This window comes from Procambarus clarkii, chromosome 32, assembly GCF_040958095.1.
Source record: "Procambarus clarkii isolate CNS0578487 chromosome 32, FALCON_Pclarkii_2.0, whole genome shotgun sequence".
In the NCBI taxonomy this organism is placed as follows: domain Eukaryota; kingdom Metazoa; phylum Arthropoda; class Malacostraca; order Decapoda; family Cambaridae; genus Procambarus; species Procambarus clarkii.
The window spans coordinates 34,171,640-34,190,766 of NC_091181.1; the positions used below are offsets into that span (position 1 = coordinate 34,171,640).

Sequence of the window (19,127 nt, forward strand, 5' to 3'; positions counted from 1 at the left end):
GTTTCTCGCCGGCGCCTGGGATCGAACCCAGGACCACAGGATCACAAGTCCAGCGTGCTGTCCGCTCGGCCGACCGACTCCGTGGTGGTGTTTTTGTTTTATATTATAATTTTTCTACCACAGACGTGGCCACACATTTACAATGCTAACCAACATATATACATTTTCTTCTGTCCTCCATGGACAGGGTTAGAGATGTGTTAAACATATAGTTCAGGGGTTTATTGAACAATCGACAACAGAAGGTGATTCGGTGCTTTTAAAATGCTAAGCTAACCTACATACGTAAATACATAGATACACAGATTTACGTATGCCCTACATAAAGTGTTCGATGTGTCTTTTACATAGTGTCATTAATGTGCATTTACAAAGGTAAAATGTAATTCTGATCAGCTTCCATATATACTTTATACACATACACATATACGTACATATACATATATACACATACATGCATTCATATACGGGTGACGACGTAGTGTGGTGGTGGTGGTGGAGGAGCCAGGCCCAGTATACTATTAGGGGCGTAAGGGTATAAGGTGAGAGGTGAGGGGAGTCGGTGGGTGTTGGTGTCACACTTTCTTACTCCACTCTAGTGCGTCGGGACGGAGGAGGGAGTGCACCAGGCAGCTGGTGAAGCAGGTGTATGTGCGGGTGCCTGCATGCTGCGTCTCTTGTGATGATATGATAACTTTACACCTTATTACCCCCCGGGGGATATAATGTGCGTTGTCACCGTGCTGGCGGCGGCGGCGGCGGCTTCCGCTGGTGCTGCGGCAGAAGGAAGTGTATGGGAGGTGGGTGTGAGGGTGTCACCAGTGGTAGGTACTGCCACTGGTGACACCTGCTGCACGTGGCACTAGTGGCTATATTAGTGATGGTGATACGAGTGATGGGTGTGTGTGGAAACACCGCCGCCTCCTCCACCACTCAATCCAAGTTGCAACATGTGCTAAGTCAGCCTTTTTTATGCACCACGGTTGTGCCAACGTGATATTTTTAGTTGGTTTTACTGAGGTGGTTGTGAATTTTGTGCCGCTCCTGAGGCAGCGTGCGCGTGCATGCGTTATTGGTGTGCACCATAAGTGTGATGGTGGCCCACTGCGTGTGGCAGCTGCTCCCGTGCCAGTTACACACCTATGATTCACAGTACATTTATCAGTATGTATTGGCGAGTGTTGAGGCCACGAGCGCCTGACCTGTGAAGTGTCGGCGGGAGGACACACTGTGTGATGTTGCCCGGGAGGGTCGACCAGGGTGCTTCACGCCCAACATCTGCACCCAACACCACCTTGTGTCAAGGTCTTAAGCTGCGATTTTGTATCAGTGATGCAATAAGGAGTGTTCCCTGGTACTGTGGTGTGTTCCTTCAACACTTTCTCACTACACGGGTACCAGGAACCATACTAGCATAATCAAGAAAATAGTTTGTACATTTGTAACCGAAATTATTAACTGTCATTGACAGTTAATGATTTCCTCCTATCGTTGAGGAGCGCTGACCACAGGAAGTGTTGCGAGGAGGAGCCGGGTACGCGGCCACGCTGATGCTCTCCACTCATCCGCTGAGATTGGTTTTTATCTTACCTCTTTGCGAAGTGTAGGCGCAGGCTTCTTCACAGGTCGGGTCGCAAGGTAAAACAAAAAAATAATCGTATGTATATTTACAATGTATACGAAGAATAAAAGTTTTTTCGTCAATATTTCACTCGAAGGAAGTTTCTCTGGTTTGTGTGCCAGTTTGATAATTATTTTGCTGAAGAAAAGTTTAACATTTTGGAAAAAAAAGCACTGAGTAAAAGCAAATTTTTTTATACCGGAATCTATATAGGGCTGAATCTAATATGTACATGTACACTAAAATGCTGCATCTCACATGTGAGAACGCATAAGATATCTTGTACAGTTCATGTACTTTGTCATCATTTTGGATCAGTTTTTTCAAATGAACATTCAAGAGTGTTGTTATTGCTGTTATTTTAAGTTGCACTGTGCACGTGCATAAACCATAGAGACGCCAGGGACTTGCGTGCGTGGCTCGCCCTGAACCACTCCCCACCTGGGGCCAGATTCACGAAGCAGTTACGCAAGTACTTACGAACGTGTACATCTTTCTTCAATCTTTGACGGCTTTGGTTACATTTATTAAAGTTTACAAGCATGAAAACTTCCCAATCAACTGTTGTTATTGTTATAAATAGCCTCCTGGTGCTCATTAACTGTGTAATAATTGTAAACAAAGCCGCCAAAGATTGAGAAAAGATGTACAGGTTCTTAAGTGCTTGCGTAACTGCTTCGTGAATCTGGCTCGAGGAAAACAAGCAACGACAACCTCCTGACACATCCCGCCTCCGTTATAAGGCAGCGAGCGGTACAGGGAAGCGTTTACGGGGCTATTCCTGCCCGTGCCGCCTCTTGGCTGGCTTAATCTTCATCACTCGGAAGCGTTACATTCAGTGTCTGACCATGAGTGAGCCACGGGACTGCTGAGGCTAGTGGTCCGACCCGCTATAATAGGTTAAGTAATAATTGTAATTAAGAAGCAATAAGATGCTTATCTTAACATACTAAGAAGGTTAGGTAAGGTCGGTGTTTTCTATAATGCTTTTCAAGGTAAACTAAAATATTCACAATAAATTAGTATGTCACATAGTGCACTTTATTAATAAGCCAATATTGACTATAAGCAAGTGCGAGAACGGGTGTGAGTGGTCAGAAGGACGGGAGTTATCAGTGGGTGGGGAAACACTGTTAAGTGGGTGATGGGTGGACCTACACCTGCAGCAGGCTCCCGTGTGACCCCTCGGGTACACCACTCCTCAAGCCAGAAATATACACACACATTAATACATAAAGTATTGTGAAACTAAAAATTATATCACAGTAACAAGGTTATCGCGAATAACTGAACTCAATTACGGGCTCACCATAGCCCGTGCTACATGGACACTTCGTTGTGAGTAGCTAAATCTAAAACAATAACAACAAAATAAACATTAAAATGTTGCTGTACTTTTTTAAAGTACAGCCACCAACATTTTGTATCAGAAAACCCTAAACTGCTAGTGGATTAGTACCAACGTGAGGTTGTTTGGTAGGGCCTTGGGCGTGCTACCGCAGTACAGCAGCAAACATTGCAGGTAATGAGGCTCTGAGGCTACTGGAGCTACAAAGGTCAAGGTTGCCCTCACTCCTGCCACCTGCAACTGAACACAACAAGAATATTGATATATATATTCCAGCGACGTGAGGTTTAATTCCCGTAGTCTCTCCTCATACTCCTCAGTTCGGGCACTAGTCTGGTGGCAAACCTCTGAACCTTCTCCAAATTTAGTTTTATGCTTGACGAAATATGGACTCCATGCTCGAGCTGCATACTCCAGATTGGTCACACATACGTGGTATACAAGGTTCTGAATGATTCCTTACACAAGTTTCTAAAGGCCGTTCTTATGTTGCCCAACCTGGCATGTTCCACTGATGTTATCCTCTTGATATGGGCTTGAGGGGACAGGTCTGGCGTGATATCAACCCCCAGGTTTTCCTCTCTTGAGGTTATATCTTGATATAACCCAAATCATATCTCCCAAATGACACCTTGTATCTGGCCTCCTGCTCCCTACACCTATCTTCATTACGGTACATTTGCTCGGGTTAAACTCTTAACAACCATTTGTTGGCGTTTAACCCGAGTAAATGTAATGTAATGAAGATAGGTGTAGGGAGCAGGAGCCCAGATACAAGGTATCATTTGGGAGATGAACTTCTTCTTTATGCTAAAAAAGAAGTGTAGTGTTTATAACTGTATGCCAGCGATTCTGAGAATTTCTTTAAGATAGATCAACTCCTGCTTTCTGGAATTTCTGCGTAGGCAAATAAGGAAAGCCACAATCAGCATTATTTTTGTACATAAATAATTATATGATCATCAATGAAGCAGCCTCTTATGTAGGATTCGTGTACATTCAATAAGGAGTGACTACGTCAGACATAGAGACGCGTCAGTATTCGTCAACACATAACTGTCCTAGCACATGTAGGCCATGAGTCACAATAACATTAGCTGAAGTATGTTGACCAGACCGCTAGGTTGATATGTCCTAGCATATCAGCAACAGCCTGGTGGACCAAACTCTCTCAAGTCAAGTCTGGCCTCGGGCCGGGCTTAGGAAGTAGAAGAACGCCCAGAACCCCATCAAGCAGGTATCAGTTTGTGGAGTGAGGTAGAGACTGGGGTCAGTGAACACGAGGGTGGCGGGCGGAGGGGGCGAGGATGCCGCCGTGATGATCACAGTCTTCCTGGCAGGCGCGGCAGCGTGCGGATAATAAGGTGAGGGAGTTATTTTTACACACTCTTAGGTTTTGCTGAGAGAGGCACCCAAGGTGGAGCCTGCTGACGAACGGGAGACGGCCGGTGATAAGCATTAAGGAGCCTGGGGTTGTTGAGGCGAGGGGGTTCGCTGTTGATTGTGGCCATCGGAGGCCGCTGGTTTATTATGCACCCCATACTTATTATGTGAGCGATAGCGCAAAACAATTACAGATGGTTATCCGCAATTGAGGTCTGTATCAGACCTCAACGGAGATTATTACATTAACAATTACATCTATCCTACACACCCTATAATTATAATGTCAGCTAGTATCAGAGATTGCTCCATTTTAATTGCAAATACATAGTTATTGAACATTGTTCATTAATGGTAGGTCTTTTCGCTAATACATAACTGTTTGAGCTATGGAGGTATTCACTGTAGGTGGCAAACTTGCAGCTACTTCAAGCTTTAGTGTGTGGGGCTTGAGCCTGGTGAGGGAAGTCACGTTTGAGAGTCAGTACATCCATGGGTCGAGTGTTTCAACATGTTGGTCAAGGTCGAAGGGTTTACGAGCGTGTTTGACCACGTTTGGCATATTAAATGTTACTTTAGCATAATATATAACGACAGACATACTTAGCTTCTGACTGAGCATAGTTTTCTGGTCACGCACTGACCAGCGATGTGTCGCCGTCAGTGTGAACATTTGTATATTTTCCAGTCATTGTGTTATGCAGGTGTGTTGGTGGCCCGTGGGGGGTTGTGGGGGCTGGGTAGCGGGACTTTTGTGTGGGAGAGCCAACATCTTGGTGGGTCAGGGGAGAGTAGTCAAGCACCGGTCCGGGTCATTCACTGGGGAAGAACTGGTCGTGGCGGGATGAACCTGGCAGATCTCTCCCTACCTAAATTCGTATAGTGTAGTCAACAATGGTGGCAGTTGGATATAATGGTGACTGGGCCAGGCTTGCATATATTGATGCAAGTTGTGAGGACGGGGAGGAGGGTGTGGGTTCAGTGTGACATGTGCAGTCCATCCTGCCGGAGGATGCACCACTAACAACCACGGTTCCATCCTCTAAAAATAATCACTCTTGTCCTAGCAAGACTTTCTCATCCGTTTCGACTCTCTTGTTGTAGAGCCGAGCTAACAGTGCGAGCCTACCTCAAGGGTTGGATGAAACTTGAGTTTGTACAAGACCAATGATCTCGTTGCCACGGCGCCAGATGAATATATTATTGGCGTAGATGGGAGGTGGAAGATGTGAAGAAAACAGGTGAAGAGAAAGAGGCCAGCAGTATAGGCGGAGCGGCCTGCCAGCTGCCTCATTATCATGCACTATAAACTGCTTTCTATATCAATTTATTAACACTTCAGGGACGAATTATTGAAACGGTGCATTTTTATTGGTGCATTTTACTTTTGAAAAAAGTCATATTGATAAGTGGCATTACTGTACTTGCGTGGTAGCAATGTATAGATAATAATCTACCACAGCTGAGGAAGATCCGGGATGAACTGTGTGGCATACATCAGTACTGAGGCTGAAATGTTGGACACGTGACATAGCGGGTTCAAGTATGCGCGGTGAAGAATGTGTTGGCTCGTGATACTTGTGGCCAGTTTGTGGATGTGGTAGTGTGGTAGGCCAGCAAGGTGGAGTGTGACGGTGCAAGCGATAAGTGGCGTCAGGCCACCAGTGTGGTGGTGTGGTGCAGGGACGTCCTCCTGCCGTCCATGTGGTGCCCCGGACTACTCTCTCTCCCCTACCTGTGCTGCGCGCTCAACATGAAGGACCGGTAAGTTCACTCCACCTCTCCACCCATTCTTCCATGTATATTTCACTATACACCTTGTACAGCGCTAAGTGTAAGACAATACTTTTACCACAACTTTGATAACGTCCAGGGCCGTGTTCCACGGCTGACCACCTCCAGGGAAAGTTTTGTTGTTGTAGTGAATCACTGATATTCAGCAAGTGTCAAACATCTCTCTTTTTTTCTAGGAAGCCTATCGTTACAAACGGCAATATACTTAAACTCGGAATTTTTATTTTCAAGATTCATTATAAGTTAAGATAAGCCATATAGAAATTCTTGGTGATAAGATGGTGAGTAAAGTGCAGTGTTGTCAGTGACGGAGTGGAGAGCGAGTGTTATAGATTGGAACAATGAAGAGTTGGCAGGTGTGGAGCCGCGGCCGGGCAGGTGTTTACCTCCACCATACTGCGCTCGTGTAACCTGCTTCATTCATACCGTACACAATTACCTTAGTACATCGCAGCACTTCTCAAGACGCTTGTACTCTCTGGTATTACTGGAGACGTTTTAAAGCGCCGACAACGTACACAACACGCATCTCTCTTCATCTACACTTGGTATGCATTCAGGTCAAGAGTTTCATCAATACTGTTTGAGGAGGAGAGTCAAAATAACAAGTCGACAGTTCGTCATTCTTGTACCAGCAAATGTAAGAAATATTGCTGGAGCTGGAGTAGAAGTGTCCAAGAGAGGGAGACAGCGCCTGCTAGTCCCATTATAGGGTTTACCTGTAGTTGGTTCCAAGAGTTGTGCTCCCAGCTAATAGACCTCAGTCCTTCGGTTTGTAGGAAGTCCTTCATGTGTTGTTCAACACATGTTTCCAGGCGTTGGTTGCTAAATATGTTTGTGAGTTTTATATAGACGTAAGATGGTGTGTGTGTGTTGTTAAATGTTTGTAAGTTGATAAGTGTATGTGTAGGCCGATAGCTGGGTGAGTACGTGTATAAACTGACAGCTGTGTGAGTATGTATGTAAGCTGATAGCTGGGTGAGTAGGTGTATAAACTGATAGCGGTGTGAGTATGTATGTAGGCTGACAGCTGGGGGTGGGGTGGGTGTGTGTGTGTAGGCTGATAGCTGGGCGAGAGTGTGTGTGTGTAGCATGGATAGCTGCATGAATGTTTATGTAGGCTGCCCTTCCTGATTTGTCTATTCCCACCTGTAGTTTGCGTAGTTTACCCCCAGAATGACACAGCAGCAAAAGTTAGGTCCCTGCCCACTCAGGCCAACAGCATTCTTACCTTCGGTGTTCAAGAGAGGCAGAAGACCCTGAGTAGTAGGCTACCTCGGATTAAGCAGGAACGTGTCTTCCTGCTTAATCCTGGTATGCTACTCTTCCTGCTAATCTGCGGGACTTAGGCATCTCACGGTGGATGGTTTGGATTACATTGGGTTGATTATTACTCCATAGGTTCCGTTCGTTAGAAAATTGAAGATCCATCTTCCTATTTGCCAACTATTAATTTTGTGTGAAATAACACCATGGTCACATTTGCCAAACGTTTTTGCGATATCAGTGTGGGGTAAGTAGGAATAATTAACTGCAAGAAGCTTTGGACAAGCTACAGGAGTGGTAACTTGGCTATTAGTTCAGTCCAGCAAGTGGAAGAGAATGAAGATGGGTACGCCGGATCCTCGGAGGCCCGAGACGAGGCTTGCCTCAACATCCCAAACATATTCGTATATCTCCATCTTGTAACAGGTTAAACCCAGACAACCTCTATCTGTCGTAGCTTCTACCGAAGAGAACATCAGCAGCCATGAAGACCTAGATCAGTGAACCCCATCTTGAAAGAATGAAAGACATGACGTGTTGTTGATTTGACGATCAACAAAGACGATCGTGGGATCGGATGCGCCCCGGCGTACCCGTTAAGGGTTAATCGGGAAGCCCGGAAAGGTGAAATGCCAAGCCTAATCGCGAAACGAGTGACGCCAATCACTAGAAACTAATATACCTCGCGTAGATGATTGGGGAGTCCCTCAGGGTGACAAGCACCGGCCACGCCCCACACAGAACACTGGGTAGCAAAAACAAAAGCTCGGCCCTCGACTAAAACGCAAGCCGTGTGGTGTTTGTCGTATTGGAGTTGAATGCTATTAAAGGCGAGACGAATTAAAGCGGACCATGACTAAGATATACGCTGTAGAGTGAGTATTCATTTAGGCTTACAGGGACAGTGTTTAACATGGCAGGGACCTGCATAATAGGCACAGATGGAAGCTAAGTGACCTAACCAGACATTTGCATGAACTTGTGCGTTAGATTAGCCTAGTGGGAAATGGAATGTGCAAATAAGGGAGGTAATAGAGGCCGATTACATACATGGGTTAAAATTAGACATTATTAAATAATTGAAAGGTGTAGCCTGGATCAAGTAATTGAGTCGAGTGAAGGTTAAGCAACTAAGACCCAGGAGGTGAATGTCAACCAGCCAGAGTTTGGTGAACACATGATGACACCCACCCTCGCATAGTGCACACTTCTCCAGCCAAGATAACATTATCACTTGGGTGACGTGGCTATCACTTACCGTGCCTTATCACCAACGCATCACACTGCAAAATCTTTAATATTGACGAGCGACACTCACGGGTTAATTAATGATGGGTGTGGGCTGAGGTTTAAGATGGGCGCCGGGTTGGATGGTCGATGGGGGAAGGAGTGCGTGAAGATAATCGGATCCTCTTACAGAACAGAAACTACATGTAAAACATCTGGGAGTAAAGTATGACGACATAGCGTTTATTGAACATGAAGCCGACATAGCACCAGCGAGGAAGATGATAGGCTGGATCATGAGAACGTTCAAATTCAGGAATTCCACCACAATGCTCCTACTATTCAGATCATGTCTGCTTTTCTGCCCCGAGTGTTGCTCGCTAATTACTTCCCACTTTAAAGCAGGAGACATTTCTGAAATGGAGGGAATTCAAAGACGATATATGACGTTCGTAGACACAATAAAGCACAATGTCCAGGACGGACCGAAACGTCGTCGTTTCTTTATATGTGTGGTTTGGACATGATATCTTCATGGTTTGGACATGATATCTTCACTCACGTTATTGCGACTCATCATCTGCACGATAAAGCAGATGATGAGTCACCAAAGTTAGAAGCTCTCAAAATGTACTCACCTGAAAGGAGATGAGAGCGGTATCATATAATATATACACTTGTACATGGAAAAAAAACTTGAAGGGCTGTTCCACATATGGACATCCAAATACACCGGTTCTGGAGCGAAATATATGACAGAAAATGCAAAATAGACCCAGTGTAAATGCCGTAGGCATAATCTGCTAACTGTAAAAACCAGAGGTTCACGGTTCTTTAATATCTTCCAAACAAATATAAGAAATATTACAGGAACACAAGTGGACATGTTCAAGAAACAATCTGGCACATTCCTGCAGGAAGTGGTGGACTAACCGCGTTTGTATGATATGTTTGGGCCTGCGGGCTGCTCCAAGCAACAGCTGGGGCCAGATTCACGAAGAAGTTATGCAAGTACTTACTGAACATGTACATCCTTGCCTCAATCTTTGACAGCTTTGGTTACATTTATTAAACAGTTTACAAGCGTGAAAACTTCCCAATCAACTGTTGTTATTGTTATAAACAGCCTCCTAGTGCTTCGGACCTCATTAACTATTTAATAATTGTAAACAAAGCCGCCAATGATTCAGGAAAGATGTACAGGTTCGTAAGTGCTTGCGTAACTGCTAGCCCAAGGCTTTTAAATCAAGGTATCGCAAGACAAACCTGGCCTCCACCCAGGGCGGGATTTGGAATAAAACAACTCTTGGAACAGAGTCCAGGTAAACTGCAAGTTACAGTGTGCTTTCTAATCGTGCCTATGGATTTATCTTACACTTACTATCATATCTCTCACTCCAGTAAGTTATAATTTTTATTGTTCGGGTTTGGAACCTGACCTTTCAAAACTTTCCATATTTTCATTGAGATATCGCTCGTCTCCGTTCCAGGGAGTACAATTTCAGTGCTTTAGGTGATCCCAATAGTTGAAGTGCTTCATTGGGTCTATGTGGGTAATAAAGTCGGTGAAATTGAAACATTGAAATTCTGATTTAGATGTTAATTTGTATGTAACAATACAATTATTTGTCGGGATTGTATTTCATTGTTTTTGGTTATATGCATTTATTTTCGTATAAGCTTGTTGGATTCTGCTTTAATAATCAATAACCACGTTGTTATGATGCCCAAGATATTGTAAACAATGTCGACAAGATGTAAGGCAGTTGGTGTGAGACGAGCGGAGTGCTGATGAAGGTGGCAGACAGGCCCACAGTGTGGCCCATTATATATAACATTGTTTGCCTTCTAGTGGTTAAGAACTACTATATTAATATGAAGTAACAGCAATGGTAATCATGAATATATTTGCGATATACGTAGGGCATTATATGTGGTGGGGCCCGTTAGCGGAGGATGGTGTCGGCGGCATGGGTGAGACCACTGTCGGCGCCGACAGCCCACGCTGGGGGTCACCGGAAGTTCTAGCACACACTTCACTACAGCACTTGAGTGCTCCTCAACCACTACTACCCTCCAATTACTTGCTCCTTGTGTTGTATTCCAACACAGTTTACCATCCTTGCGCAACGTTATACGATGTTTATTTGTTCATCACTTGTCACAAAAATATTTGTTTCTGCCTAGTAACTGAAATAACTTAAGAGGTAATGGTTAAGCACTTTTACATTTATTAAAATAACGATCAAGCCAAGGTTTTAAATAAAACTGTGAAAATGTTAGTTTTGGGATGTAGTCACTACACCCTCAGGGGAGCGCCGTTAGTCTTGTGGCTCCTATTATGTCTGGACCAATCCCCAACTGTGGTGATTGTATTTCACAAGATTTTCCACCTTGCAATAAGTTCAGTTTTCATTATATTTACATCTTTATTGAGAAAACTTAATTACAATTTTGCCTAAGATGAGTAATTCAATTAGGTCTTATTAGAGTGAGGATAATGCTGGTATTCACTGTCACACAGGACAGAGGGTCATACACAAAATAATAGGTCTAAACTGTAGGCTGAAGCACATATGTCATGATTACAATCAATTACATTAGACTGTATACAGTACACGTTTCAGTGTACGAATATGTAAATACAACTTTCTATTGTGCACTGCCACACAAGGGCAGGGATGGGTTCATAAGAGATGCAGCTTAAAAATAATATAAATAAGATTGTTTTTCATTCTTTAAAATGTGCAAGAAAATTTTGGATAAATTGTTAGGATGTCGTCCAGTACACCAGATTCAATGAAATAGTTACACAGTTGGTGGTACCCAGGAGGTCTAAAATCTTTTACGGTTTCACATTCAACAATATAGTGTTCTAGTGAATGTATTAAAGGTTTGTCACAGAGTTTACAATCTGAATATTCTGGTAGTGGGCTCAGCCTGCTAGATGTGCCTATAGCCAATGTTAATTCGGGCAATGACATTGCCTTGCCCAGCTATTGTGCTGACTATACAAATATCTATTATTACAAAAGTTGTCATAGCTTTTAATACTGCAGCTTTCATATCTCAAGGCATTTCTTAGTTCTTCTAAATCTGAAGTAATTTAGGGAAGTCCGATTTGAAGCTGCACATTTTGCTGGCTACTCGCAGACACGCTGAGGAGCAGCAGCAGCAGCACTGGCTGTTTGAGCACCTTGAATGGTGGTTAACGGAGCCCTGAACTGCTGTCTAGAACTGTTCAGTTTCTTGTCAACCTTTAACACCAGTGTGCGGTCATGATGCTCGTGTACAGAGCAGGTTGTCATACTGGGCAGCACATTGTTAATTTCTCTTCCTGTGCCTACTTCCCTGTATCTCATACCTGTCTGGTGAGATTCCTAACTCCTCTCCTGCTGCTCTGTCACCGTCATAAACCTTATGGTTGCCTCTCAGTCTGTATTCCGAGGCCCTATGGATGGAGTTACCAGATCATTTTGGAAGGGTGTACCGGAGCCCCTGTGGGTTTGTGTCCCTGGATTGTGCTGATGTAAGCATAGCAAGGATCCTGGCGTCCCGTCATACCAGGCTTCCCTCTGCTCAACACACCCCTCTAATGACAGATCTTATTGCTTCCGCTTTGAAGTTAATCCCAGAATTTCTGAGTCACTTTTTGTATTAGAAGTAAACAAAAAAGAAGTGTGGGTGGTTGAGGGAGGATGAGGGCGTGCGTGTGCACACGTGCCGGGTGAGTGGAGGCCCTGAGCGCGTGCTGGCGAAGCTGACCCTCACTTCTCACCCACAGTGTTGTCAACACTTGTTCATAGTCCTTGATGTCTCTGTCTCGCACTGGTTGCATGCAAGGCTTCACAGATATACATAATTTGGCGCCAGCTTGGAAACTATATGGGTAGGTGGGTTCAGAAGGGGAGGGGTGATAAACGTTGTGGTGCACTGGCACTAATGTACTCTCTGACCTCTTCCGCGATAGCTCTTTCTCTGCCCACGTTAAGAGGTTTCATGGTGGTGATGATAACCCGCTCACAGATTATTTTTCCAGTAACATCAGGCACAAGATTCGGAGAACGCCGACCCACTGAAATAAAGTTGGCTGGTAAATAGCAAGAAATTTATCCTTAATAACCTTTTCATTTCGATTTCGCTAGGGAAGGGGAGACTATCCCATTGAAAAAATATTTATATGGTAATTATAAATCTACAGTATTAGCATATTTAAGCTGCAGTGAATATAACACTGAGGTTTGGTAAACAAGAATACAAAAATTTACAGATTCAACAAGACATTTTATATACTGTATATTGCATCATTAAAATAATGGTTGAAGCTTGTTTAATAAATCTAAACTTTTCCTAGAAACATGGAGGGTTTCAACAGTCATAATTTTTAATAAATAGGGACGTATCCTGGCTAGCCCATAACAACCGGCAAATTAGCTTAGGCTGTCAATCAATATATATATGTACATATATCACGCATATATTTTAATCACGTGTTTATTTTCGTGATATTCACACACGTATATAATGTGTATGTCTTTTTCCTGTGAATTTATTACCTAGATTTGTTGTGCTGAATAGTGCTTTTCACAAGTGACATGTTTTGCTATTGAAATGCTACTTATGTCAAGTAGTGTCCTGACTAGCAGGCGAGTCAGGATTTCAAGTTCTTGAGATCTTTGCTGCAATTTTTATATTTCATCCATTATACCATTGTCTTAATAAGACAAATTGGTTTATAAGTTGACTTCTATTAATACAAGTTGTTTACTGAATTTGGAAATTAATAGCCACATTTAAATGATTTATATTAAAAAAAATGTTGTAATAATATTCAGTAATTAACAATAAATGTAAACATTGAATGTTTACCACAAAAGAATGTGTAAAAATTCCTCATTACTTTCTTCAGATGTGTATCGAGAGATGGCAGCAGTTGTGGAGGGCGGGCATCTCGTCCTAGAGTGGGCAGTGCATCAGAAATATCATCTCCTGATCCCAGAAGACCCACGGTGCTCAGACCCCCTCGTCAGGTAATGCTAGCTTCATTAAACTGGACCACCAAACAATAATACATGTACAGTACTGTAATGTTGTTGCATTGGAATTGGCACATGAATACCAATTCTTAGTCCAGTGGTACAACTATCAACTCTTAAAGAGACCATTGTATAATACAGTCAGAAATTTTAGTTATACAGTACTGTATACAGTATAGATAATGTAATGCTTAACTGCACTCATGAAAAATTTAGGAAAAGTTTAATTAGTCATTAGAAATATAGTTGCTGGTCTTTTATAATGTACTAATTTTTGTACCTCTTTTTTTTTTTTAGGGTGGTGTGTCAGAGGTGGAAGGTGGTGGTGTGTGTATTGATCGTACTTCGTACCATTATATGTGCCAGGATGTTACTGCCCTTAAGACAATGTTATTGCGTCTCAGAAGAGTTCTACAAGCAGCAGAAACCATTAACCCATTTGATGCCAATTTGAGGGTAAGTGGAGTTTAATTTTATTGTGTTTTAAATTTAATGTTAGTAACATTTGGAATAATAAATATTGGGTAAATTAACGTTATTCAATGTTTAAACAAATCTTTAAAGTTGTTGTTTATTTGTATTTCAAGGGAAGTGCTTGGTAGTTTTCATAAACATACCTAAAATTTAAGAATTTTCATCTGCATGAAAACTTTTTGTATGATTAAGGTAATGAGGTGATGAGGATTATGGTAATGATTAAGGTGAGGAGGATTCCTCCTCATCACTAAGATCTAGGGCCATATAAACCCTTGCAATTTTTCATGGTGTCAGTGGTTCATAGCATGGGCGTCGGTAAATAGAAGGTGGTGACCTAGACATGGTGCCCATCATTTTACTAAGGCCCAGGAAGGAAACTAAGGCTTTCTGGATTTTTCCCGTATGGCAAATAAATGCTTGAGATCTCTATTGTCAAATATTATGTGGAAAATTCATCCTCTCACAGATGATAAGGACACAGATAGGGCGATGGGATTGTGGAAATTGAGTCCAGAGCAGATTATAATAGTGTATTATATTTTGCTATGAAGTGGGCAGCATATTCCAGTCTGATTATAAAAGTTTGCCTCCATCGTCAATTCTTAGCTCTGTAGATTAAAGGAGGAGGATCAAAGGAGGAGATCAAAGGATCACAGTACTGAACAGAGTTTACGTTTTCTTTTGTACAAATACAGTATAAAGATAATGAGTATATTAATTTCTCTTAATAGAAATCATTGAAAATATTCTGTTACTGTTTAGAAGAAAATTTCAATATTGGTTTACATATCTACAAAGTTTACTCAACTAAGGTTAATGGATAGTTAAATTACTGAGTAAACTTTGTAAATATGTAAATCAAGGTTGAGATTTTCTTGTAAACAGTATTAGAATATTTTAGTGATTTGTAATTGAGAAATATTTGCTTTACAATATAAGCACATTCATATTGCAGTTTGTGTTTCAGAACTCACTGTACCTGAGCCTGGCCAGCAGTGACCTGCCAGGAGGGACTGGCATCAACGGGGACAAAGATTTAATCACCCCGTCAGTGACAGAAGTATCCCAAGAAAATGTTGACCTTAGAAGACAGGTGTGTTCCTCTCTTGCATTCTATATAGACTTACCTGCCAGATGCTTTTTTTCTAGAATACAATTTTAAAGCCTGTGTACTGTCTCTTAGATTATATTTCTTTATTTATCATGTAAGGTTTCATGCAGAATTTTTTTTCTATAGCCAAATTTATTCCTCATTGCTTTCTGATTTTCTATTTGCTATTCAGCACTGTACAGTGAATTCTTAATTGGAAGGCTTCTCACCATCCAAGTACCGTACATTAAAATTTCAGTGATTATGCTTTTTTTTTGTTTTGGCAACAATTATTGTGTTTTTAGTGCAAATAATAATGATGATACATTTTATCATCATCCATAATTATCCCTAATTGGTCCAGTGATGCTAAAGCACTTGTGAGTGTGTCAACATTAGACGACTTTACACAGTTTGTGGACTTGTGGTGTAGGAATAATGACTTTATGATCAAATTGGATATTATTTATATTCATGACTTTGCTAATAAGTTTAGATAGTGCATTTTTTTGTGTTGATAATTTGATTTATGTTCACACAATTGACAAAAACAGCAATGGAGTACTGTATATAGGTTTACAATGTAATGTATACACTTATATGACATGTAAACCAGTCCCTGAGGCAGCTCAAAAGAAGGTAAATTCATTATCAGGAGAAAGTGCTAAGCCATTAGAACTGTATAATATAGCACTTGGAAAGGATGAGTATATAAGGATTTAAAATAGGACAGAGGAAAGGCATGGTGTATAATAACTTGGAGAATCAGGGATTGAACACTGATCTGCTAGAAGCAAAACCATTGCCCGATTGAAATTAATACAAAAAACTTTATTTTTTATCAAATAAATATCTAAACATTTGCCATAATGTTATCAGATACTATGATCATGCTACTACATTCACCAAATTGTTTACCTCTTGGGTGGATTGGAAATACAGGACTTCATTTATAACATGTTCTAAATTTCAATCATCTGGTGGGACTCATACACAGGCTGCCTGTCCCCCCAACAAAATGAATTATCAACTTAAAAGTTAAATATTTGGCTTGGTAAATATTGTGGCCAGACAGGTTGGGTCCCTTCAGCTCTTCTATAATTGGTTGGCACAAGCAGTAATTCTGTTGTATTGCTTTCCAGGTGGTGCTCTTACAGCAGCAACTGGATGAACGTGATCGAACCATTAGACTTCTACAACAGCAGCTTGCACAGAGTATAGGAAATCAGCACCCAACTTGTACCTCTCAGGAAATTAAAGATTCACAAAACACTGTTAACGCAGCTACTCAAACAGATCGCTCAGCTCGCCCAACGTTAACAGGCTCAAGCCTCTCGCGGGCAGCTTCTATTGACGATGGACTCGGACCAACTGTTAGGTGAGTTTTAATATATACTTTTTGTGAAAAAGAAATAAATGATTTTAAAATTAGGTTAGTTTTGGCTGACGGGGATGATTGGCTTCATACAAACAAGCAATAGTTACTTTCTTCAAAGACTGCACTGAAAAAAATAGTATTGATAATAGTATTATCATTTCTCTCATTGGCTGTGGCTTTTGATTATATTTTAATTTCATTCACTGCTGTTTTACACATACCTGATGCATTCACCAATTTATGCATGCATACAGTGGAACCTATTAAGCAAAACATTTACTGCAATGACAATATTATATTATCTAGAATACTAATTCTATTTCTAGTACTGTAATGAACATAATCAACAGTAATAATAATTTGATATGTGTTATATGACAAAGATTGCTGGGAAAATGGAACACCACATAGCCACAGGATGAGAGCATATACATAGCTCTCATCCTGTAACTACACTTTGGTAATTACTCCTCCACCCATTTTCTCCATTCTTATGTAAAGAAACTTACTCAGACACTACTCCTATGTCAGACCACTCACTCGTGTTAACTTGTGTCACTAGTCCCTGAAGCCATGTCAACTCATATCAAGTCATATCTCATATCTCCACTCTCATGTCATGTTAGAAAATTGTGGCACTTGAATGTAACAGGGTTAAATATATATATAGTATAGGGTAAATTTAAATACAGTACACATATTTACTCGCATGTCAGCTCATCCTAAAATAGTGGACGGGGCTCTCCCATGGTAACTAGTTGGAATACGAGTCGACAACCTGGCTGCTGATGGCCCATCCCCAGTGAAATATCACAAAATGTCCTGTTTTATTAGCAACATGGTGGCAGCCTTACCAGGCCCACTGAATAGGTGAATGAGAATTAACAATAACTGATTATTATAACTATTCCTCACACCCTTGTAACACACTTCTGGTTGATGAAAGTTACCTTACTGTCCTTTACTCCCCTTGTAATAGGAGCATGGATTTACACAAGCAAATACTAGACAAGCAATAAAGCACTATGGAAAACTGTTATAGCCTTGCCAAAAAATCAGTACACTCATGCTGGATCTACTCATAGAGCACTCTATGTGAAAATAGAAGGGTCTGTGAGTAGCATTTACAATAGTAACACTAATTGTAATTAGAAATGGTGGCACTAAATAAACGAATAGGACTTGCTGACATTTAAGGCTGCAGCTCAAAGCGTTACACCTCCCCATAACCTGTCCTGGCTACAATTGAATATTATCCCTTGCCTCCCGGCATCATTAAACAGAAAAACTCTTGTTTAATGCTGTTTAAAACTCTGTTTTAAAGTAAACTCACTCAAGGAATATTATAAAAAATTACAGTATTAAAGATGCAGTAATGGAGATTGCAGACATACTTACATACAGGATGCAACTGAGAGATTAAATTTGATTACATTACTTGAATGGAAAAGATTACATTACATTGCAAAGTAATGGATAAGAAGAGCAATGATGCATCTGAGAAATAAACCATGAGTGTGGATGGGAAAAATGAGACACATTGTGAGTGCTGGTTTAACAAGAGGTAATTGCACTTGATAGTAGAGTTTTCTAGAAAGTAAATAGTTTATATCCCATATATACTTATTGAAAAACCTGCAAAAATAACGTATGATGTATGTATACAGTACTGGGTGTAAGTGGAATTATAAATGTAAACAGTCATTACCATTCTGGCCTATCTGATTTCATCTGCAGTAATCTTTCTCCTTTTCATTCATTTCATTTATTTATTATGCACCCCATACCCATCCCATAGATGGCAATGGTGGAAAGGGTTACAAGAGGTACATAATGGGTTCAGGAACCGACTCCCCAATAATCCGTTTAGCTAAGCAAGTGACAATCTTTGTAAAGCTAGTTAAACATTTATTAATGTTATACTGTATACACATACATATATGTACATGTACATAAATACATATACATATCAATAATTTTTTATAGTGATTCAAGGAGGGGCTCTCAACAGTGTCCATGTAAGACAACCGCCTAATCTTGCAGTGCGGTACTTTTTTCTAGTGACGAGTGATTTTTGCTGTGCATTATAATTTTCAAAATGTTAATTTATGCATATACTTAATGGGAGTCATATAGAATATAATAATTATAATAATAAATATTTTGCAAAAATATGACTAGGAATACTGGAACAGTACTCTTCACTGTCTCTTCACTGGGGCTGGGACAGTGCTGTCCTAGTAAACAGTACTGTCAACTGCTGTACCGTATTTAGTATGACCATGCTACAAATTCTTTGTCCCAATTGTACTGAAGGTTAGGTAATTATGAGGAGAAAGTGTTAGACCAATATGACTACAGCACTTAAAATGATATGAGGACAAGGTGCTGGGAATTGAGGACCGAGTTTATAGGCTGAAAGTTAACAAGAGGTTGGCATGTGGGCAGTGTCCTGAGGGTGGACCTGGCCCTTGCTAGAGGAGCAACCAAGGGACAGCTCAAAAGGA

At 41.2% G+C, this 19,127-nt stretch overlaps 1 protein-coding gene across 7 annotated transcripts in view; it reads left to right on the plus strand.

Moving 5' to 3' along the window:
• Positions 1-19,127, plus strand: part of LOC123759411 (serine-rich adhesin for platelets) — a 73,189-nt gene that overhangs the window by 41,909 nt on the left and 12,153 nt on the right. For all 7 annotated transcript variants that reach the window (XM_045744434.2, XM_045744436.2, XM_069335217.1 and 4 more), the window contains 4 exons: positions 13,549-13,669; positions 13,973-14,131; positions 15,120-15,245; positions 16,385-16,620. In XM_045744434.2, the coding sequence (XP_045600390.1) occupies positions 13,549-13,669; positions 13,973-14,131; positions 15,120-15,245; positions 16,385-16,620 (642 nt within the window). The remainder of the gene's footprint in view (positions 1-13,548; positions 13,670-13,972; positions 14,132-15,119; positions 15,246-16,384; positions 16,621-19,127) is intronic.